This window comes from Chiloscyllium punctatum, chromosome 22 (assembly GCF_047496795.1).
Source record: "Chiloscyllium punctatum isolate Juve2018m chromosome 22, sChiPun1.3, whole genome shotgun sequence".
Classification (NCBI taxonomy): domain Eukaryota; kingdom Metazoa; phylum Chordata; class Chondrichthyes; order Orectolobiformes; family Hemiscylliidae; genus Chiloscyllium; species Chiloscyllium punctatum.
The window spans coordinates 34,853,514-34,878,550 of record NC_092760.1 but is presented as its reverse complement, the minus strand read 5'-3'; the positions used below and the strand labels follow the sequence as shown (position 1 = coordinate 34,878,550).

The following is a 25,037-nucleotide window of genomic DNA, read 5'->3' as shown; positions in this document are numbered from 1 at the left end:
GCTTTATTACTTTCCATTATGTTTTAGGAAAATAAAATCCTTTGGCTACTTGGGAATGAATGTGTCAATTATCCAGATCCTTTAGACTATTCATATTGCGAGCAATTTAATACCTTGTGCATTTGGCAGCAGAGATTTGAGGTAGGGCTGTCAGGCAGGCAGGCAATATCCTTCTTGGGGTTCTAGTGTTATAACAGTCAAATGTGTCTGGGTTGTTGGTTAGAAATCATGTGTGTATCTGTAAAGGTATTATAACATTCCTATTCATATTCTAATATTTTGAACAGCTCACTCAAAATGCAGTAATATGCTATTCAGTGAAACAGGTCTGTTATGTCATGATGTGTAGATGGCATTTGTCATTGTGTGGTTGCTGTGAATTTAAGGCCAGAGTCCAATTTTCAAACAAACATTGAGTGAGGGTCACTTAGAGTCTAATTGCTGTTCAAAATTCCTGTCAGAAACTTTAATTTTTCTTTAACATGTCTTTGTCTGCAGGTTTCTTGACTTCCCCATTCTGGCTTTGGGTATTTTAGTCCAGTAGAGTATTTATGTCCATGTCATCATTCTTCCACATTTCTTTAAATGTAGAGTACAGGTATAGTTCTGGTCATCCTGTGAGAAGAAGGATATTATTAAATTGAAAAGGGTTCAGAAAAGACTTGCCAGGATGTGGTCAGGAATGGAAGGGTTGAGTTATAAAGATAGGCTAGACCTTTCTCACTGGAGTGTAGGAGGCTGAGGGGTGACCTTTATAGAGGTTTATAAGATCATGAGGGGCATAGATAAGGTGAATAGGAAGGGTGTTTTCCCTAGGATGGGGGAGTTCAAAATTATTTTTAAGGTGAGAGGAGACCGATTTTTAAAATGATGTGGGAAGGCAATTTCTTTTTTACATGAGATATGGTTTGTGTTTGGAACGAACTTCGAGGAAGTGGTGGATCTGGATACAGTGAAAACATTTAAAAGACATTTGGATGAAGTACATGAATTGGAAAGGGATATGGGCCAAATGCTGGCTGGTGGGACGAGTTTGGTTTGGGAACATGGTCAGCATGAACTAGTTCAAATGAAGGATGCATATGACTGTAAAATGTGAGAGGCAAGAAAGTATCTGCTTTCATGTCAAAATATTATAAGTGGCACATAAATACTAATGTTAATTTTGAACTATTATACGGGTGAGTAGATAAATCTGCCGTACGTTAGAGTGCGTCCACATCCCCAAGCAACCATGAAATTAATGACCAGTTTACCTACTTTATCATGTTGCTGTCTGAGGGAACATTGTTTATTAAATTACTCAAAGACCAGTATTTTTCCTGAATAATGTTAGCGTTTAAAAGCTGTCTGCAGCAATCGATCAGGACCAGCGAATCACAATGCAAACTGAAGGAACTCCTCTTCAGACTAAGCACTTTACAATCTTCTGGACTTAATATTGAGTTCAATACCTTCTTGGATTGTGAACACACTCCCATTTCTTTCCTTTTACTGGTTGTATTCTTTGTGACCACCACCTTCAACTCCCACCACAACGCCCCTACACCCCACCATCTCCCCCACCATCTCCCCCACCATCTCCCCCACCATCTCCCCCACCATCTCCCCCACCATCTCCCCCACCATCTCCCCCACCATCTCCCCCACCATCTCCCCCACCATCTCCCCCACCATCTCCCCCACCATCTCCCCCTCCCAGTGGGACTGCCTGCTGTTTCCAGTCTGGCAGTTAGATATACCATTGTTTGGCCATTCTTACATTTCGATTACATAATCTGTTCTATCAATACCCTTTTCTCTCCTCCTTCACCACTCCCCCAACCCCTTCCACCCCACTATTACATAATTGCTTCTCCCCTCTACACTTCATGTCAGCTCTGAAGAGTCACAGACTCCTAGAATCCCCAAGTGTGGAAATTGGCCATTCAGCCCAACAAGTCCACACTGACCCTCTGAGTAGAATCCCACCCAGACCCATCCCCCTACCCTATCCCTGTAACCCTGCATTTCCTGTGGCTAATGCAGCTAACCTGCATATCCCTGAACACTATGGACAATTTAGCATAGCCAATCCATCTAACTTGCATGTGTTTGGGTGGAAGCCGGAGCACTCTGAGGAAACCCACGCAGACACTGGGAGAACGTGTGAAATCGACACACAGTCGTCTGAAGTCCGAATCGAACCTGTGTCCCTGCTGCTGTGAGGCAGCAGTGCTAACCACTGAGCCACCATGCTGAAATGTTAGCTTGCTCTCTGTCTCCATGGATACTGCCTAACTCGATGCGATTTCCAGCATTTATTTGCTTTCAGATTAAGGTCTGGGTTTAATAACTTATCAGAGATGTCAGCACTCTCTCTCTCACTGCATTGGGGTGTGCCTGATAATGCACTTTGACATGGGTCTCAAAACTGACCCAATACAATTCTGATTGCATGCAAACAACTTTTGGTGCTTTTACACAATTCTACTTCAAGTTGTTCGTATATGATCAGAGTGTTGTGTTGACATGTAATGGAAAGGCCACAAGGTTTAAAATTAAGCTGGAGTTTATTTTCACTCCTTTTTTTTTGTGTGTATTTGAATCTTTGTATACTGGCCCTGTTTTATTGCTGTGTGACTTACTCAACAGAGTTGATTATGATTTGTCAGAGTTTAGAGCTTATGAAACACAAGCCATACCTAACAACAGTGAGACTGCTTAATCCTAAATCCATTACCCATATTGAATTGAAGCAAATAGCTGTATAATTACAGAATAACCTGAGTTATCTGAACGTCAATTATCCGAATTTCAGATTATTTGAATAAGATCTCAAGGTCCCATAAAAATGTTATCAGCTATCTGAACAAAATATTCCCTGCCCATCTCGCTCGGATAATCGAGTTTGTTCTGGACATAAAATGGAATAGGTATTTAGCACAAGTTGATATCTTTGAGCAGGATGGTTGAGTGGGAATGTAGAATGCAGAAGAGATTTGCTCTGGATGGAAACATAAAGTGGGGAAAAAAATTGGGCAGTGTCAAAAATGACAACATAGAAAGGTGTAGATGGATCCACCACTTTGCCAAAGAGTTTTAAAGGAGCAAAGTGTGATGCAGAGCCAAATTGTTAGGAATGGAATTCTGGAACATGTGAACTGGATGGTCGAAGGTATAGTAGGATCTGGCAGGATGAAGAAATGGAGATGCTCAAGAAGCTGGAGTTAGCAAAACATTGATTTATGCATTTGTATCAATGGATGAGATTACAGAATCTACAACGCCAGGGAAAGGTGACTGCACTGGAGGCATAGGATCTGCTGTAGTTTGACAATTTTTTTTGTGTGTATAGTTCTGCTTCAAGTTGTTTTTGACAGATTGTACTGTAGGGTTGATGTAGGATGCTTGTGATCTATTAACAGCTAGCAGGAGGCCAGCCAGGAAATATTTGAGTCTGGAGTTATTAGAGGTATAAATGAAAGTTTTGGGACAATACCAGGTGATGATATAGTGGTGGAAGTAAGCATTTGTCGTAATGGAAAGGATATCTGATCACAAGCTTAGCTGCGGATTGAATTATTTGTTGAATTAGCAGACATTCGTATTTGACCCAATAATCAGTTTGGGAAGGAGAGAGTCCCTGTCCAAGAGAGAGAACTTTGGGAATATGGTGATGAATACTGAAGCCATTAGGTTTGCCAGTGATTTTTTTTTAAGATTTGTAGCTCCGGTTGATGATAAATATGTAAGTTAGCTTGCTGAGCTGGAAGGTTTGTTTTTAGATGTTTCGTCACCATGACTAGGTAACATCAGTGAGAGTCTCTGGTGAAGTGTCGTGGTAAGTCCCGCCTCTCTATTTATAGGTCTTGGTTTCTTATGATGGGTGGTGTCATTTCTGGTTCTTTCTGCCATGGTAAATTCTAACCAGGACTCTCTCAATAAACACACCGACTTAGATTCTATCTACCTTCCCTTGAAAATAACAACGGGAAATGGCATCACCCGCCTTAAGAAATCAAGACCTATAAATAGAGAGGCAGGACTTTACCACAGGCATTTCACCAGAGACTCTCACTGATGATGTTACCTAGTATGGTGACAAAACGTTTGAAACCAAACCTTCAAGCTCAGCAAGCTAATTACAGACTTATTGCTAGGTTTGCTTTCCAAATATTTAGCTTGCAGAAATTGGGATTCATTCAATAAGCTTCAGTTGAGCACATGAAGAGATGGTGGCAGGACACGTGAAAATAAAATTGTACTTGTATTGGCAAGGAAGTGGCTGGTAGATCACTGGTGAACTTGAAAGGCCGTTAGAAATTGGGGTCCTTATAAAAACTGAATTTTTTTTCATGTGTAGCATGAGATCGGTTTTTAATTATTATTACAATGGTTACATGCTTTCCACAAACATAAACAATTTCGAATAAATGAGACAAAAAGCAAGTAACAGCAAGTATCACCAAGGCTCCTAGGTTCCTTAATTAATGTCGGTGAACTATATGGCACCATGTGTATCTTATTATTGCTGTGTTTGAGAAAACAGAACTATTATTTCTGCAAAAAATGAAAGTTAAGATTCGAAAGTGGGGAATGTGTATTTTGATGTCAAGATTAATTGCCCTATGTTCATTGGTTAAGAAAGGATTCAGGCAAGTGATTGACCATATTTTTGGGGTTGGTAATCTGCAATCCTTGCTCATAGTCAGAAGGCAGTCACAACAGGGAGCTGCTGTCTTCAGATGGAGGATAGCCTAGAAGAGGTTTAGGGAAGACTCCAGGCAGATTTTCCTACACCTTTTGGCTGGAAAGCAGGATGCTGTCTTCATAACAACATTAATATGATTGACCTAGACCTTGCCAACTGCCTATTCATCCTTTGGTCTCGTTAATAGGGTTGTCATGGGTTTTATACTTATGCATCATATCTCGATTTGCTGCTTATCACATCACCTGAAAATTCCTTATAAATGGTCAACTGCTTATATTAAGTAACTGTGGTAATAAGCCCCAGAAATCTAACCAAGTTATACTTGGGTGTGAGATGAGTGGCTGTTGATAAAGATGCCCTGGCTATATTTGGCTGCATGAATGAAACCGAATGAGAGTTGTTCCACTGAACTGCACACCAGAGGAAAAGCATGAGGAGACCAATGTGCTGAACCACCTGAAAGACTCTAGAGAGGTTGGGGAGGTAGGGGAAGGATAATGTACCACTGTTGAAGCAAAATTCAGTACGCATCATTGGACAGGAAGCAGAGAAACTTCACAACTTTCTGATGTAACAGCTAATCAAGGGAAAGAGATGATTGGGCAGATCAACATTCTACTTTTGCAACAATACGTTGCATCGGAAGTGAAAAGTACTTCTTTCCTTGTTTTAAAATATCAAAATATTCAGTCCGTGTTTTTGCTCTGCAATAAAGAGCATCTCAAGCCTGTATGAACCGGTCCTTGTGTTTCTCCTGCAAACAAGTGATGGTACCTGGAGAAGGAGGATTGAAAAGTAGCATTCTGATCAGCAAAAGGATCATCTCAGCAAACCTTGTGATCAGGGATGACGTGTGTCTGTGTGTGTCTGTGTGTGTGTGTGTGTCTGTGTGTGTGTGTCTGTGTGTGTGTGTCTGTGTGTGTGTGTCTGTGTGTGTGTGTCTGTGTGTGTGTGTCTGTGTGTCTGTGTGTGTGTGTCTGTGTGTCTGTGTGTCTGTGTGTGTCTGTGTGTGTGTGTCTGTGTGTCTGTGTGTGTGTGTCTGTGTGTGTGTGTGTGTGTCTGTGTGTGTGTGTGTGTGTGTGGAGGGAATGCTTATAAGTGGATAGAGTTTAAACTAGTTAGTAGAGTTATGTGTCAGTGGTTCATAATTTTTCATCTGTAGTTAAAAACTTATTTTGTTTATAAGAGACCTGGTCCCCATTTTGTCAACCTGGGTTGAAAACTCACATAAATTAGGAAATTCTATATACTTTTTAAAATCTTTTTGTGTCAACGCCAGGAATAGTGTGGCTCTATTTCCAGAGTGCTATGTTAGTGAGGCATAACAATTTGATTTTGTGAAGTGCTAGAAAATTGTTATATTTGACTATCTTCTGTAGATCTGTCCCTTGCTTCATTTACAGAGATTGCAGAATGAGTTACCTCTGACCCCAGAGCAATTGGAAGATGTCTTTGATAGCCTGGACCAGAGTAACAATGGCTATTTAACACCCTTGGAATTCAGCATGGGATTTGGTATGTACCGCAAACCCTCCTGTAAATTGTGAAAATGCTATTGTGATTGAACTAAGCAGTGTCTTTTATCAAGGTCAAGTTGGAGAAATGTCTTTACATAGTATTCTTTTGCAATGGAGAATTATACATATCCACAAGACTTGTTTGTTGAAGGGAAAGTTTTTAGGTACATGTTTGAAGCTAAGAAAGATATAAAGGGGGGGCAGAGATTCCAATTCATTTTGGATTCCTTTAGCAAAGAATGCGGTGACCGTGGGCTGCTTTGCTGCATTTGAATTTTGCCCTAAAATGTCAAATCCTCCTTCAAAAAACTCGTTCAATATTTTCTTAATAACTGAAATGAAGGCATACTGAATGCAGGATGAATTTGAAGTAATTTAATAATTTTAAATCTTTTTTAATAAAGATTGTGACCCGGGGCAAATATTGATGACAATAAAGGTTATTCTAAAAATAAATGAGCAACTCCATTAAACCAAGCCTCATGGTGCCATAATGTAATGAAGTTTATTGAATTCAAAAAAGATAGAATTAAATGAATAAAACCATCAGTACTCTTGTCTATTCTGCACCAAAAAAAAACCCACTCTCGAAGTGCTAACAAAGATAATATGGGTAGAACTGCTAAGCTACAAATCCATTCCTCTTATAATTGGAACTATCCTTTCAACTCCCACACAGTTATAATTAAAGGTTCTGTGTGGAAATAGCAAACATGTTTTGAATAGGGCATGTTGTGTAAGGACAGCATCACTGTTGCTGGAAACCATTGGCAACACTAGAAGCACTGAATTCATCCTAATTTGCCTTTTATGTTCCCAATACCACTCAGAATGGATTCAGTGCTAATTAGTTGCAAAATTAGCGTATGTGTTCCATTTATATTAGCCTTCTGAAGAATATGGAGTAGGTCGTTATCGGCTGTTCCTATTTCATCGCTTGTCGTAGAACGGAAATGAAACATGAAATAAAACAAGTTGTTACAATTTCCCAAGACCAATTAATTTTGTTTTTAAAAACTGAGAAACTTCCCAACAGCTACTGGAAATAGCCAAAGGACACGATTTTATCTTTTTAAGACTTCCGCTGTAACAAGTAAACTCAATCCATATAGATCAAATATTAGTTAACGCATAATAACTGCATCGAACAAAGGAAGGGCACTTGTGTATTAAACCAAAGCAATAATGATGCTTCTCAAACTACTAGTTTCTGTGCACAGTACTTCAGGCAGATGTGTAACATCGCAGGAATGAGTCTAGAGTATCTCCTAACAGACTGCAACTCAATCATGCTTAATCTGAATTTAATGCATTAGCAACCAAGTAGGATGCTCATCGGTGATCTGTTGATCCTCAACTCCAATTTCCTGCTTTTTTTTTCTCCTAATTCCCATACAGATTAAAAATCTGTCTAGCTCATATGTAATGACCCAGCTTCCAAAGCCCCCTGCGGTAAAGAATTCACAGATTCCCAGTCCATTGGGAGAAAGAATTCCTCCTCCTCTCTATCTCTAGTAGGTGACTCTTTTATTCAGAGATGATGCAGTCTGGTTCCAGCCTCTCCCACAAGAGAAAACAATTTCTGTTAAGTCCTCTATGAATCCTGTATGTTTGTTTGTGTTTCACCATTTTTATAACACAACTGTCTTGTAAAGTCATTGAAATAAAAAGGTGTATGCTGTATTTGGATCTTCAGGGAGAAAAGCCCTCACATTATCGCACTGCATTACTTAAACAACTGGCCTCCAGTCAGGCTTTGCTGAAAACCTGATGAAAGTTCAGGTGGAGAATCATGGAATCCCTAGATGCAAATAGAGGCCATTCAGCCTATCGAGTCTGCACCAACTGTCTAAAGAGCGTTCCAGCTCCTTACCCTATCCCCTTAATGCTGCAATTAGCATGGCTAATCCACCTAGCCCCCACGTCTTTGGACTGTGTGGGAGGAAACTGGAGCGCCCAAAAGGAACCCACGCAAACACTAGGAGAATGTGCAAACTCCACGCAGTCGCCTGAGGCTGGAATCGAACCTGGGTCCCTGGCACTGTGAGGCCACGATCAGAGTGATGTATTGGTATTGGACTGGGGTGGACAAGGTCAGAAGTCACATGATGACACCAGGTTATAGTCCAACAGGTTTATTTGAAATCATAAGCTTTCGGAGTGTTGCTCCTCTCAGTCAGGTAGAGGGGGGGGGGCACATACTGAAATAGGTGCACCCAGCCTGCGATCTAGATTCCTGGTGCTATTCTGCTCCTTCTCCAGGCTGTTTACATGGAGGCAGAATGGAGAAGTGGCAGGAAACTGATCTAATTGATTAAGGGCCTCTAAAAGCTGATAAAGGGAGGCTCCTTGGAATTTTCAGTTTACCTCCAGGTTCTTGCATAGGTCCAACTTTGCTGACTGTAGGTGGACTCCCAGTAGTGGCTCTGGGTGGGGAGGTGCAGCAGGTCAGGCAGCATCTGAGGAGCAGGAGAATCGACGTTTCAGGCATGAGCCCTTCTTCAGGAATTTAGGAATCCTGAAGAAGGGCTCGTGCCTGAAACGTCGATTCTCCTGCTCCTCAGATGCTGCCTGACCTGCTGCGCTTTTCCAGCAACACATTTGCAGCTCTGATCTGCAGATAGGCGGGAGGTCCACCTCCCACAGCACTGAACCTGGCTGTGAAACACTCTCTTTTTATCTTTAAATTTCTAAAAGTTTCACTTCCAAATGTGCTTTTTTTAAAAATGTACCTGCTATTGCAGTCTTCTGCTGGCTTCAAACAGGATGACCTTGGGTTAACCTCTAGCTTTTTGGGAGGGTGAGCCTGCTCACTGGCCATCCACTGATCACTGTCTGGGAGATCGTAACATCTCTCACACTGGACTTCTCACTCTCGTTTTGAGCTTGATTCCTGGTTTCGGAAGCCCTGAAGAGAGCGACAGCCTTAGGAGTAGCTCGTTATTAGATAAATCTTCTCTCTAAGAAGATGGTTACACAACCAGGGCTGTGTCCTTCTGGTGGGTGGGAGGAGTGGTATCCTGTGACCATCTGGGGCAACCTCACCCCAAAATGTCACCCTGACCCACCTCTCTCCCACACCTCTCCAGTCTCATCTCTCCATAAAATCCCAGGGCTTAGTCTGGGATCTATTTCGTTTTCTCCCACGTCTCTTTGCATTCCCAGTAACATCCATTACAATGTTCTGACGTTTCCGGGAGAGCTAACTGATCCCCACCCTTTCCATAGACTGAACCCATTGAAACAGTCATAATTCCACAAAAGCTTGACAGGGTAGAGACAGCAGGTGATTTCTCCAACTGGGGAATCAAAAAGACAGGAGAACAGATCGGCGTGTGAAAGAGTCACTACTTCCTTCAAAAGGGTTGTCCAGTGTCCCTCTGTCAGACAATTGTGAATTTTCTATCATTGGGTATGTTTTAAAGTTGAGTCAAAAATTGTGGCACTGGAAAAACACAGCTGGTCAGGCAGCATCTGAGGAGCAGGAGAGTCAACACTTTGGGCATAAGGCCCTCATCAGGCTCATGCCTGAAACATTGATTCTCCTGTTCCTTGGATGCTGTCTGACCTGCTCTGCTTTTCCAATGCCACACATTTTGACTCTGACTCTCCAGCATCTGCAGTCCTCACTTTCTGCAAGATTTTAAGGCTGGCATAGAGATTCCGAACCTTTTTTATGGGAATCACTGCATGTGAGGGTATAGGATATGATCAGGTTGAGTGGGTGAGACAAGATCTTTAGACCGTACTCCTGTTCTTACCCTACAATCTTAATCTGTATTGTACTGCTTTAGTTGGTAAGAGTGGAGCAGTGCAGGCTGCCCTCCTATGTTCTTGTATCTTTGTTCTTTCTCTTCATTGCACCAGTTTCCTTTAGTTCAGTTCCATTGGTGCTAGATTCCCAATGCTTTGACTTCAAAGAGCTGGGATTCTTCAAGTGTAAGTTTTTGTTTATTGACTCGATGGTGGAGTAGCTTGTCCAACTGTCTCTCTCTCAAATGTACAGGACAATTCATAGGTATCGAGGTATTGCCAGCACCAGAAAGTCGGGAAAGCTCAAAGCTTGAGGAAACGTTTGAATCCGGCTGGTCTGATGACCTGGATATCATAGACGATGAGGAAGAGAAGCGGTTTTGTTTCTTGATGCAGCAACTTGGTGCTTCACAGATCTTTGAGGAGTAAGTATTTCCTATTCTGTTTCTGCATAGTTTTATATCCCCCCCCCACAACATCCAATGTTATCTAATGGGAAATAGGTTGGAGTTAATTTAGGCTATCTGTTTGGACAAGTCAGACCAAAGGGTCTATTTTCATGCTGTACATCTCTATGTAGTGTCCAGGACCTCATGATTTGTGCATGTTAGGCAGGAAGCAAAAAGCTTTGAAAGCAACTCAAGCTAATTATGATGTAGCTCAAATATAATGGTGGGGACAAAATGGTGCCCTCAGGTAAGTAGGATCCCAGTGAATTGAAGCCCTGTAATTTCTCCTTGAGTAAAGAAATGGACCTGTTTGTTCTTCACAAACACAGTGAAAGTGCAATGCGAATTTTACTTATTGAGTACATGAGCAAGGATGACTCACTGCAGCTGTACAGGGCCTTTAGTGAGCCTCCTCCCAACAACAAAAGCTATATTTGCCTGGTAGGAGAGCAGAGGGGGTTCACCTGGGATGGCAGTTTTGTTATATCACAAGAGATTGGGTTGACTTGGCTTTGTATTCATTGGAGCTGAGAAGAATGAGATACATCTTGTTTGAAATGTGTAAAATTCTGACAGGGTGGGAAGTAGGGATGCTGCATCACCTGGCCAAGGGGTCTGGAATAAAGGGTCATGGTCTCCTGATATGTGGTAGGCCGTGAGATGCAATCTCTGAGGGTGGTGAATCTATGGAATAACCTCCCACAGAAGACTGCAGTGTCAAATCACTGAATATATTGAAAAAATAAATAGATTTGGAAGGTAAGAAAGGGTAATGGAAGAGAGTAGGAGTTTAGCATTGAGGTAGAGGATCAGCCATGATCAGTGAACGGTGGAGGAACAGCCTACTTCTGATTCTAATGTTTTGATATAGGAAGAGTGGTTAGCATACTGCTTGTATTTCAAGTGGGGCTAATGAAATGTAAGGCTATACAGAAGCAAATATGTCACATGGTTTTCAGTTTTAAACATAAACTAGCAAGGAAAGCACTGCTCCATTTACATCTCAAAAGGACACAGCTTCTTGAGTGTTTTCTTTAAGGTTTTAATCCAACGCCTTGACTACGCATAGTATGGATTGAGCTCCGAGGGCCTGTCAACCAAATTAGAAGTGGAGATTGGGATGAGTGAATGCAACAAAGTGGATTGGGCAGAGTAAATCCAATCTTTTTATTATGGTTTGATTGAGTTAAGTAAGAAAAATTGCTTTTTCTTCCTCCATCCTTTTTTTTTCCTTGGACGGTGTATAGCTGCTTTTGGGGGAATACTGCAAGTGCAAGATTTTACCCACACCAGGCTGGGTCTAAAGCAAATTGCCCGGGAAACTTATTCCTTATTCCTGTCTAGTGATCCTTGGTAGAAGATGTCTTGTGTTTGGCTGTCACATGATAACCAGATTAGTTTTGATTGTCTGGCAGTGAGAGTAATCACCATCAAGTTGACATTCCTTGACTCTGACTCCTTTGTACAGAGAGATATCAAACAAAATTGTATTGCATCAAGTAATTGGTGCCTTAAGGTGAGGAAAGGAGAACTGAAGATAAAGACCTCAATAAGTAACAGTTATGTTGGAAAGGTTAAAGCTATAAGAAAGACATAGAGCCCTTTATATGGATTGGGACAGACAAAGAATGCAATCTGAAATCTAACCCAATTGTGTATATTTACTGGAAGCTTTCTAACATGCTTCTGCAAAATCAAGTCTTGGGCTTCTAAATATAAACAAAAATCAGCAGGATATATTGCGTATGATGTACCTTTTTTTTAATTCTTGATTTAGCCTGGAGTAAGTAGCTGTCATTGAAAACTGATACAACCACATCCATTGTGCACCTTCCAATGGTAGGAGACTACCACAAACCAATAAAGCAATATGTGACTTTATAAATACACTTTTTCTCCCCAAGCCCTCCTGGGGACAGCAGGTGAGTAGCCTGCATAAGTGATGTGATAAAAGCAGCTAGAACACCACACAGACAATAAGGGCTAACACAGATACAGTCAGTCATTACTTTTTTTTTAAAAAAATTAAAAGTCACAAGGACACAGTATAATTTAGGTTAAGAGAAAAATGAAGGTGGGTAATTAGGATCAAAGAAAATTTGCTGGAAAAGCTCAAAAGGTCTGGCAGATCTGTGGAGAGCAAACATAGTTGACATTTTTGGTCCAATGACCCTTCCTCAGAACTCAACGTTCGCTCTGATTTATTTACACAGATGCTGCCAGACCTACTGAGCTTTTCCAGCAATTTCTGCTTTTGTTTCTGGTTTACAGCATCTATGGTTTTTTTTTTATTTTTACTTTGTGGGTAGTCAGGAGTTTATTTATATAAAAGAAGGTGACTCATTGATGTGAGGAAGCATTTTGCTAAGCTTGCATGTAAGGGAATATTGCACTGGGTTTGAAATAAGTGGGTTGAGTCTTGTATTGCTTTTTTTTTTGCTCCATCTAAGTTGCGTTGAGTTTTATGGATGGAGTTGAAGAGTGTGGTGCTGGAAAAGCACAGCAGGTCAGACAGCATCAGAGGAGCAGGAGAATTGACGTTTTTGGCATGGATGGATCTCTGCAGAGGGGCCTAATGAGATTTCTTGCCATTCCTTACCAAATTTTGCCTCCTTAATTACCTGCTCTGCCCCATAGCATCGCTCACCCAATCCCTGGAACAACTCTGCGTTTGGTGAATCTCTCTGGAGTTCACTGGCATCTCTTGCACATGCATTCTCCTTAAAAGCCTTAAAACAGAGTCCGGAGCTGTCTTAATCATTTGTGAGATTTGTCCCGAGACGAGAACAGGCCATGTGCAGAATGGCAGCAGCTGTTTAGGTACTGGAGACCCCATCCCCCTCGCCCTCAGGTGATCAACATCTTGATGGCAATAAGACTTTAAGATCTAGATGTTTTCTTACCTTTTTTGGCTCTTTGTTTCTGCTATTTTTTAAATTTTAATTTCTGGTTTTGTTACCAAGATAGCACTGGAGAATGGCGACTTTGTACACTTTGCACTGTCTTGTGTATTCCTCTACTTGAGTACATGCAACAATAAAATCTAATTATAATTCAACTCTCGTGCTCTACCACTCTCCCTGTTGTGTACAATGTCTTCTCTCACCTGCTGTTATCTCTCAGACTCTAAAGTCACTGACCCCATGTGCCCTCTGTGCTGCCAAATTGCTCACTTGACCCACCTCCCCACCTGTGCTAATAGTAACGGCTGTCCCACATGCTTTGGTCTCACTTAATACCAGCTTCTCTGTCATTCCAGGAGGACAATAACCTCCACATTAGGACAGAAGGACTCAGAGCATGGTGGACTGTCCTACACTTGGCCCTTATGTTGAGAGCATCCTGACTCTGAAGGCTCAATTGTCTGGCTGATTGTTTTCAATCCCTTGGAGTAATGTTGAAGGCTGCTCTTGGATTACTACACTAGAGTACCCTTTTTATGAAGACTATCTCTCTCCACTTGACTGAGGGCCTGCTAAAAACCATGGCATGCTTTCTGATTTTGTGGCTAAATAGTATGGCAAGATAGAAGTAAATGTGCTTGGTAGCTCTGGCTGAGGGATGCAAAGTGAAAAATATACAAGGCAAGGTGGGGATGGTGTTAGCAATTGGTGTTAGTTAGACTAAGTAAGTGAGTATTGTGACTGTGGGGCTGGCCCAATCCATGAGCTGGGTGTGTCCCCCTTGATGCACAGTGTCCAGACTGCAGCGCTACAATGAGAGTTGCTGGTGCAGGTTCAGTTGCAGCATTCCTGTAGAGGATTGAAGATGTGCCCTGAGGGTTCTTGGAGTCTGGGTCATGTTGGAAGCCTATGTAAATGGATGTGATGGCCATGTGTGTATCTGGTGCCTATAGAGCATGTCCCAAGGTGTTGATATCTGGTGTCCAACAGGAAGCTCATTCCGAGAAAGTGGTGTACTGAACTCACCAGCTGCTCACTCTTTGGTTTTCCCATGTCAAGCCATCTTGATATTTGCATGGGTTGGGGAAGATGGGAAGCTGAATGTTAATCAGGTTAGTCATTAACCAGGCGTTTGACAGGCAATCATCTTCCTTAAATGGCAAGTGCCTAATGGAAACTCACTATACCACTTGTTCAACCATAAAGGATGGAGCAAAATGTTTTTGAGATGAGCCTCGCCTGATTCTGTCACTAATTAAACAATAGCCCACATCACTGGCTCCTGTGTGAATTCACTCCTAAGAGTCTGGTTAGATGTTCTTTGTGCTCACATGCTGTGTGACCACCCTTGCTCTACCAAATGTTTGCTTTCAATTGTTCACCCAATCAGTGTCCCTCAAGATTTTACAATCCCCTAAGGTTACCCCTCAGTGTCTGATGCTCCAGGGAAAATCGCCTCAGACTACTTACACTCTTCCCTGTAGCTCAACCCTAGCAAACATAATGTGGTCATGCCACTTACCAGATAGATCAGTTCAATTGTACCCAATAGGTTATGTATGGCAATACTCAAAATGAAATTACTGATGTTAATTCATTCATATTATAGCACTGTTTAAGTTAGCCATTCCAATCTGGTGTTCACAATAGATGTGTACTGTTTCCTTTTAAAATCTTCCTTTTTTTTCTCTCTCTCTCTCCCTCTCCAGTCAAAGTGAAGTGAGAGAGTTGTGGACCAGATTACGGAGGGACAAGCCTGAGCTGCTGGCTAACTTTGAACAGTTTTTGTCTAAAGTTTCAACACATGTCCAGGAGGTGCAAAATGACAAGATAACCATGGAACAGGCATTGAAACGGTAATCAATTTAGTAAGCAAACATTGCAAGGCACAATCAGTGAGTGTTGAAATTGACTTGGTCCCTACCATTATCCAGCAATTCCCATTGGAAAGTGTTAATTAACAGGCACTGGATGAAGCCAGTATTGAGTCAGGCCATAATGTCTTCTACATTCATGGTGAAGAGTTGGCCACCACTCGGTGTAGTCACAGGTGAAGTGTGGGCAATTGGGTGATTAAATTCCTGAGAGGAGAGATAACAACAACAAGAGGGGTATTGAAAGATAATGCAAAGCCATTAGAAACTCCACTTCAGGCTTTCTGCTGATCCACTTGCTCCTTTTTGCTTTCCTGTCATTAAATTAGATCATTTTCTTTGTTCGTCACCAGTTATTTTATTGGCAAACATCAGGTTATTCTGAACTGAATTATTTTGTTGAGTATCTGCCTCTTGTAGCAAGTAGTATACATGTGTGGAACAAGGTTTTATCATCTTTTCTGAAGCTCCTTTCTTTATCTCAAACACAGGAAGGAGTGTGACCATGATCGAGAGGTTCGATGCTTGTACGAGGAAATGGAGCAGCAGATTACGCGGGAGAAAGAACAGCTGTTGAATCAGGTAAACGTTTAATTTTATGGTGGGGCTGAGGAGGGGTGGTGATGCACAGATAATTCAAGTATCCTGCATTTTTTTTGTTAGTCAGCTTTTAATAATATTTATTTCCTCAGAACTTTGACGGACATTTTCTTTCATCCATTGTCAAGAAACAGAACCTGATTATTTATATAAAAAAAAATTGGCTCGATGAGTAAATATTTCATTCAAACCACACATTTGTCTGTTCTGTCATATTGTGATAGGTATTTACAGCTTTAGTAATATTCTGCTATTTTATAGTGTGATTACTTATTCTGACTGCTGGTTTCCTGTAAATCAATCACAAGCCAAAATTAGGATGACAAAGGGACTATTTAATTACTTGAACAGATGGATTTTACAGAAGAAGATTGTAAAAAGACCATTGAAGCATTAAGAGTAAGAGATCCATTTGGTTTATGATGAAAGAATTCTTTTAGGCCACAGGCACCAGGCTTTACTTAGGGTAGTTGTTGAAAAGGACATTGCTTAATCATTGCTTATTAGATCATGAAAAGTGGGATGTAGTCCATTGAATCTTTGTCTGTTTGACTGAAAATTGCATACGTTTAAGCTGTACTGTGACACAGAATTGCCAAGTTACAAAATGTAATTCTTTTAAAAGAACAAAACAAACCAACATTGGTATGCTGCAAGATTAAAAGCTTTCAGAGCTATGGAAGAAAGCAGCATTTGAGAGAGTACAAAATTAAAAAGCTTTGAGGAAAATAGAATAAATAATCATGTTGCAAAGAACTGGCATAATATTGCGTGGTAGGCTTAATATCAGAGTTGGATCAAATAAACACGATTGGACATCTTTGAAAAAACAATTAGAAAGATACAAAATAGCTTCCATGCTCATCACTAAAGCACAAGATTCATAAATCAATATCCTATTGCATTTAATATGATGTTATAGTTCATCATAGCCATACATAATTTCATATGTATGAAGTTGTATAAGCTTTTGATAATCCCTTTACCTGAGAACAATTACAATACTCGAAAGAACACGACATAATAAGAATGCATTATTCAGGGGCATCCATGGATTAAAGCCTTCACAAATGAACTTACATGGTGCAGGTGAAACACTTTTTTTTTTTCAAGGTTAAAGTGAAGGGTGTAAGGTAATAGAGACTGTCCACAATTCATAATCAAAAAGCCTTACTCTTTAAGTGTGTGTACACATTTGACCTCCACATTCTTGAAGTAACAGGAAGTGTTCAAGAGAGACCAAATTATGCCAATTCAGTTCGAGGACAGCAAGGAGGAAAAAGCCATTCATTCAAGTGGTAGAACCCACTTGAGCTCATTGACCTATCTTTAACTGGAATTGTTCAGGCACCAACAGTGCCTGGTGAACAAATTGTAACAAAAGTGTGTGGATCTGGAAATCTTAATAAAAACAGAAAATGTTGGAGCAACTCAATGGGTCCAGTGCCGACTATGGAGTGAGAAAGTGTTAGTGTTTTAAGTCTAGTATGACTCGTTATTGTAACTGAGGGAGGCTGGAACATGATTTTTTTTCAAAAGCATTTTAAAAAAAAAAATAGAGAGCAAGTGGAGGAGGAGGGAAAAGTGCTGAGAGAAAAATGCAAAATAAGTGCTAACAGAGTATCTCTGGTAGTAGAGGAGTGATATATAGATGAAGCATAAGTGTTACTTGCCTGCTATCCAGTCTGCTGAGAGCAAACCCATGTGAGCAAGGCAGAGTGGGGAAGATGAGGTGGTGTTCCTCCAGCATGTCTTGGGCTTTGCTGGCTCACTGTGTTTAAGGGCCTACTTGTAACAGTGCAAGAAAGAAATGTGGCGGAAACCACTGTAACCACAAATTGGTAGTGGTTAGAATTATGTCACATGAAACAACTTCGATTGCATGCCTTGCTGTAGTGTGGCAGGTGGGCGTGAAAGGCATGGAGGGGGAGGGACTCTGCATTGATCAATTAACACATTTGGCCTTAAAATATTTTAAAGGACTATAAATGCACGTTGTTGGCTCCCCTTTTTCCTTCATAAGTTAAAGAAGTAGCTCTAGCTTTGTTTTATGAGAAATCAGATCTTGGTTGTTGACATCTAAATGAGAGAAGTGGGACAGGTGGAGAGAAGTCCTTTTTGCATTGTTTACTATTCTAGACAAACATTTGAATTTTGAAAGTAAATGAGTGGCATGGTGGCTCAGTGGTTAGCACTGCTGCCTCACAGCACCAGTGTCCTGGGTTCGATTCCACCTTGGGCTCTCTGTGTGGAGTTTGCACTTTCTCCCTGTGTCTGCGTGGATTCCCTCCCACAGTCCAAAGATGTGCAGGCGAGGTGATTTGGTCTTGCTAAATTGCCCAGGGATGTGCAGTTAGCCATGGGAAATTCAGGGTTACAGGCACAAGATGTGTTTGCATGGAATGCTCTTTGGAGGGCCAGTATGGGATTTGATGGGCTAAATGGCCTGCTTTCACACTGTAGGGATTCTGATTCTAAATAAAGACTGTTTAGCACAAGGGATATGAAGGAGAAAGGCAAAAGATTAATTGATTCAATTCTCACCCCAGAGACTTGAGCATGTCCTCTATACAGCCAGGCTCTGCAGTGCTTAATGGGTGCTGGAACATCAAAGATACATTGTCTTTTGGATGAAACTGAGGTGCAGTCTGCTATTTCACATGAACATAAAAGATTGCTTGCTAAATTCCAAACATAATGGACTAGTTTGTCCAGGCCAGTCTTAATTGTTCAAGCAATGTTAGCCAAGCAGATCATCTAGTTATTTATTTCATTGCTGGTTGCATAAATGAAGATATTTGGGTGGTTCTTTATTGACTGTGAAGCATCTTGAGATGTCCTGAGGTTGTGAAAAGTGATAAATAAACTCATTCCTCCTATTCCTTGAAAAGACTAGAAATCTTTTTCTAATGCTGTTAACTCAAGAATAAGAGCTGGCCGGGACACTGGGAAAGCTCTTCAAACAGTGCTGCCAGATACTAAATATCCACAGAGCTGTGGTTTATTATTGCTTCTGAAAATACGTTACTTCATACCTTGCAGCATTTATCTCTGTATTGCATTGAATTAGCAGCCTTCGAATGGAGGTTAGACCATCTGAATCAATGAAGTGCCACTATAGAGTCTTGGCTGATGCTTTTAGCTGGCGAGAGAGTGGAGAGGGAGGGAAGGAGAGATGGGGAGGGAGATGGTTATCCCAGAGCCTAACTGGCCAAAAGGAGATGCCAAAAGAAATGTAGCACAGGAGGCCTATTGAGGGTAGGGTGACCATCAGGCAGTGAATCTTTGGAACTCTTCTCCTGAAAAAGTAGAGGAGGTAGACTCTCTGAATAGGTTTTAAGGCTGAGACTGCTAGATTCCTTGGTAAATGATTAGATAAAAGGGACAGCTGGAAATGGGAATTTGAGATTACGATCAAACCAGACACACTCTTATTAGATAACAGAGCAGCTGGGGGGTGGGGCCAAATAACCTATTCTTGCTCCTTGTTTACATGTACATCCACATTTCCCAGCAAGACCGTCCCTACTTGATGTTGTGTGTCGTTGGACAAATAGCGTGCTTGCAAGAGATTTCAGTTCATCAAACTCCAGTCCGAATGAATAACTTGACAAGCAATGGCCAACACTGATTCAAATCAGAAAGCAGTGTATCCAGGGCTGCCCTGTGGTTGGTCAATAAAATGAGAATGGGCAGATGGTGAGGAGTGACTGAGAGGAATACCTTACCAAAGGCTGGATTCATGAAGGTCATGTCTTTTGACTGCACTGTTCATGCCCTGCACACCCTATCATGGACCCTTCCCAGACTGTGTGCACACTTGTCCTGTGAAATTGGGCTGAAGAGAAAATGGCCCCAGAGCCCAAAAATGTCAGCATACCCCATGTGCCACTGGTAATAGGACTGATAGGCAATGACTGGAACTGGGTTGTGCGGATATTCTGGGAGCTGAATTAATGCACCCAGGCAGTCTCCGATCATGTGGGCTAGCGTTGGGTCTGCATGTCCCTGAATGTAAATTTTAAAAATACAATCTGCCTGATCAAGGACAGAGTTACTTTCTCCAGCAAAACTGCACTGTTTAATGCTAAATGACAGATGTTTTGTTTGTTTGTTAACTGCACTGCAGTATATTCTTGCTCTTGCTCTTGGTATGTGTCCCAGCAGGATGTGTGGAAGCACAGTGACCGAAACCATCAGCTACAGAGGGAACTCAGCAGTAAGGAGCAGGACCTAGAAAATATCATTCAAAAGCAAAAGAAGGTATGTTGTGAGATCTCGAGTCCTTTTCAAATTACTGGTTTTAACTTTGGGATTTGTTTGGTTTGTTTTCCATAAGGAGAATTCTCTGGGCCAGCAATAAAAAATGTTCCTTTTATGATGTCATGTTTGAAAGAAAGTGTCTGTCTTCATATGCATTTTTTCTTAATGAGTGTACCTAGACTAATTGGGGTCCATATTTAAAATGTTCCACAAAGAATGTATGCAAGTTGTTCTATATTCACTGGTTTCTGTAAGCACTGGATGTTTGTTCTAGCTAGAAAGTATGGGGAAAAAAAAAGACAGTCATTAAACAGCTGTAAGAGCAAGCTTTCGTGAGCCAGGAGCGTTTGACCCATGTCGGGTTGTGTGGAATAGTGCAACTTAATGTTTCTTGTGACCGTTATCCTCCTTGGCGTTTTCCTTTTCTCTCAATCTGCCTTCCAAAAGGTTAGAGATTTTGTAGAGGTCTGACTGAAAGATTTGTTATTTAGTTCAAATTGCAAAGGGATACTTTTATTCTTGCATACTGGGTATTGTTATTTGTATTACTTAAACTGAGAAAAAGCTGCAACACAAAGGGAGTGGGATTACTTGTGCCTGCAGAAAGCTTGCACCCGTACAGCAGATAATCAAGAAGGCTAATGGAACGTTGGCCCTTATTTCAAGGGGGTGAGAGTAGGGAAGTCTTACTGTGACTGTACAAGGTGCTGGTGAGACCGCATCTGGAGTATTGTGAGTAGCTTTGGTCCCCTTATTTAATTTGATTTGTGTCTGGGTGCAGTGAAATGTTTTTTTTTGTTTAGTGTGCAGTACTGGCAGATCATACCTTACAAAGATCATTGGGTGACAGATCAGAATGAGGGATACAAAGTTATGGCTGCAAAGAAGATGCACAAAAGCAAGACCAACATTAGATTCGAAACTTGAGAGAAATTGAGGACTGCAGATGATTGAGTTCAGAGTTGTGTGTGTGGTGCTGGCAAAGCACAGCAGGTCAGGCAGCATCCGAGGAGCAGAAGAATCGACATTTCGGGCAAAAGCACTTCATCAGGAATGAGGCTTGTGAGCCAAGGGTGTAGAGAGATGACTGGGAAGGGGATGGAGCTGGGGGGAAGGTAGCTAAGAATGCGATAGATAGATGAAGGTAGGGCTAATGGTGATAGATTGGAGAGGATAGGTGGGAAGGAAGATGGACAGGTCATGGGGGTAGTGCTGCATTGGAAGATTGGATCTGGAATAAGGTGGGGGATGGCGAAGTGAGGTAACTGGTGAAATCCACATTGATGCCATGGAGTTGGAGGGTCTCAAGGCGGAAGATGAGGCATTTTTCCTCCAGGTGTCAGATAGTTAGAGTGTGGTTATAGAGGAGGCCCAGGACCTGCATGTCCTTGGTGGAGTGGGAGCGGGGAGTTGAAGTGTTCAGCCACGAGAAAAATTCTACAGATGTAATTCCCTGTGAGTAAATATTTCAATAATTCCTTTCCTCTTCTGGAGAAGTTTGGATATTTTCTTCCTTGAGCAGATTTATGGTTCTGTTCGCCGAGCTGGGAATTTGTCTTGCAAACGTTTCGTCACCTGTCTAGGTGACATCGTCAGTGCTTGGGAGCCTCCTGTGAAGCGCTTCTGTACTGTTTCCTCCAGCATTTATAGTGGCCTGTCTCTGCCGCTTCCGGTTGTCAGTTCGAGCTGTCCGCTGTAGTGGCCGGTATATTGGGTCCAGGTCGATGTGTTTGTTGATAGAGACTGTGGATGAGTGCCATGCCTCTAGGAATTCCCTGGCTGTTCTGTTTGGCTTGCCCTATAATGGGCATGTTGTCCCAGTCGAATTCATGTTGCTTATCGTCTGTGTGTGGCTACTAAGGATAGCTGGTCGTGTCGTTTCGTGGCTAGTTGGTGTTCGTGTATACGGATCGTTAGCTGTCTTCCTGTTTGTCCGATGTAGTGTTTTCTGCAGTCCTTGCATGGGATTTTGTACACTATATTAGTTTTGCTCATGTTGGGTATCGGGTCCTTTGTTCTGGTGTGTTGTTGTCTGAGCATGGCTGTTGGTTTGTGTGCTGTTATGAGTCCTAGTGATCGCAGTAGTCTGGCTGTCAGTTCAGAAATGCTCCTGATGTATGGTAGCGTGGCTAGTCCTTTGGGTTGCGGCATGTCCTTGTTCCGTTGTCTCTCCCTTAGGCATCTGTTGATGAAATTGCGCGGGTATCCGTTTTTGGCGAATACTTTGTATAGGTGTTCCTCTTCCTCTTTTTGTAGTTCTGGTGTGCTGCAGTGTGTTGTGGCCCTTTTTGAATAGTGTCCTGATGCAACTTCATTTGTGTGTGTTGGGGTGGTTGCTTTCATAGTTTAGGACTTGGTCTGTGTGTGTGTGGCTTTCCTGTAAACCTTTGTGGTGAATTCTTCATTCAGTATTCTCTGTACCATCACGTCTCGGAATGGGAGTTGGTTGTCCTTTTCTTCCTCTCTAGTGAATCGGATTCCTGTGAGTGTGGTGTTGATGATCTGGTGTGTGTTCTCTATTTCTGTGTTTTTAATTATTACAAAGGTGTCATCCACGTATCTGACCCAGAGTTTGGGTTGAAGTTGTGGTAAGACTGTTTGTTCTAACCTTTGCATTACTGCTTCTGCTATGAGTCCAGAGATCGGTGAGCCCATGGGTGTTCCGTTGATTTGTTCGTATATTTGGTTATTGAATGTGAAGTGTGTTGTGAGGCACAAGTCCAGTAGTTTAAGTATGCCGTCTTTGTTGGTCGGTTCAACGTCTTGTTGTCTGTTATGTCTGTCCAGCAGGTTGGCTATTGTTTCTTTGGCTAGTGTTTTGTTGATGGAGGTGAACAGTGCCATTACATCGAATGAGACCATAGTTGTGTGTTGTGAGTTGTCTATGTGTATATTTCTGATGATGTCCAAGAATTCCTGTGTCGATTGTATAGATTGTCTGGATCCGCTGATCAGGTGTTTCAGTTTCTGCTGTAGTTCTTTGGCCAGTTTGTGTGATGGTGTCCCTGGTAGTGATACTATGGGTCTGAGTGGGATGTCTGGTTTGTGCACTTTGGGTAGTCCATAGAATCTGGGGGTGTTGTTGCTTTCAGGTTTCATTCTTTGTAGGTCAGACCTGGTTATCTGTTCGTTTTTTTTGTAGATTCCTCAGTGTGTTGTTTATCCTATTGGTGAGCTGTGGGGTGGGGTCAAACTCCCTCTTTTGGTAGGTGTTGGTATCTGCAAGTAGTTGTGCTTTTTGCATGTACTCTGCTTTGTCCAGGATGACCGTCATTCTGCCTTTGTCTGCTGGTAGTATGATTATGTTCTTATCGTTTCTTAGTAATTTTAGTGCTTCATCTCCTTGGTGTTGAGGTTATGTGTTTGTTTTTTTTCTTGTTATCAGAAAGATAACAAAGACGGCATACTTAAACTACTGGGACTTGTGCCTCACAACACACTTCACATTCAATAACCAAATATACGAACAAATAAACGGAACACCCATGGGCTCACCGATCTCTGGACTCATAGCAGAAGCAGTAATGCAAAGGTTAGAACAAACAGTCTTACCACAACTTCAACCCAAACTCTGGGTCAGATACGTGGATGACACCTTTGTAATAATTAAAAACACAGAAATAGAGAACACACACCAGATCATCAACACCACACTCACAGGAATCCAATTCACTAGAGAGGAAGAAAAGGACAACCATTCCTAGACGTGATGGTACAGAGAACACCGAACGGAGAATTCACCACAAAGGTTTACAGGAAAGCCACACACACACAGACCAAGTCCTAAACTATGAAAGCAACCACCCCAACACACACAAACGAAGTTGCATCAGGACACCATTCAAAAGGGCCACAACACACTGCAGCACACCAAAACTACAAAAAGAGGGAGAGGAACACCTATACAAAGTATTCGCCAAAAACGAATACCCTCGCAATTTCATCAACAGATCCCTAAGGGAGAGACAACGGAACGAGGACATGCCGCAACCCAAAGGACTAGCCACACTACCATACATCAGGAGCATTTCTGAACTGACAGCCAGACTACTGCAACCACTAGGACTCATAACAGCACACAAACCAACAGCCACGCTCAGACAACAACACACCAGAACAAAGGACCCGATACCCAACATGAGCAAAACTAATATAGTGTACAAAATCCCATGCAAGGACTGCAGAAAACACTATATCGGACAAACAGGAAGACAGCTAACGATCCGTATACACGAACACCAACTAGCCACGAAACGACACGACCAGCTATCCTTAGTAGCCACACACACAGATGACAAGCAACATGAATTTGACTGGGACAACACTACCATTATAGGGCAAGCCAAACAGAGAACAGCCAGGGAATTCCTAGAGGCATGGCACTCATCCACAGTCTCTATCAACAAACACATCGACCTGGACCCAACATACCGGCCACTACAGCGGACAGCTCGAACTGACAACCGGAAGCGGCAGAGACAGGCCACTAGAAATGCCGGAGGAAACAGCTTCACAGGAGGCTCCCAAGCACTGAAGATGTCACCTAGACAGGGGACGAAATGTTTGCAAGACAAATTCCTAGCTCGGCGAACAGAACCACAACAACGAGCACCCGAGCTACAAATCTTCTCCCAAACTTTGAGCAGATTTATATAACTTCAAAATTCATTTGAGGCCTGTCTTTCTGCTAAACAGGTTAGAACAAATAGTAGCCTTGAAAATTGAGATGTGGAGGAGTCAATGTTGGACTGGGGTGGACAAAGTTTAAAAATCTCACAACACCTGGTGAAAGTCCAACAGGTTTATTTGGAAGCACTAGCTTTTGGAGCACTGCTCCTTCATCAGGTACATGTGGAGCAGGACAATAAGATACAGATTTTATTGCAAAAAGATCAGTGTCATGCAACTGAAATGATATATTGAATAAACCTAGATTGCTGTTCCGTCTTTCATCTTTTAGAATGGGTTACAGGTTTAAGTTC

General features: G+C 41.9%; 1 protein-coding gene across 2 annotated transcripts in view; it reads left to right on the top strand.

The window, feature by feature from the left end:
- LOC140493499 (EF-hand calcium-binding domain-containing protein 4B-like) overlaps window positions 1-25,037 on the top strand; it is a 144,601-nt gene that overhangs the window by 47,267 nt on the left and 72,297 nt on the right. The window contains exons 7-11 of one of the 2 annotated variants that reach the window (XM_072591993.1): window positions 6,100-6,211; window positions 10,220-10,391; window positions 15,028-15,174; window positions 15,684-15,774; window positions 19,960-20,055. In XM_072591993.1, coding sequence (XP_072448094.1) covers window positions 6,100-6,211; window positions 10,220-10,391; window positions 15,028-15,174; window positions 15,684-15,774; window positions 19,960-20,055 — 618 coding nt within the window. Of the gene's footprint in view, window positions 1-6,099; window positions 6,212-10,219; window positions 10,392-15,027; window positions 15,175-15,683; window positions 15,775-19,956; window positions 20,056-25,037 lie in introns of both variants that reach the window. The other variant, XM_072591992.1, reaches the window with a different exon arrangement.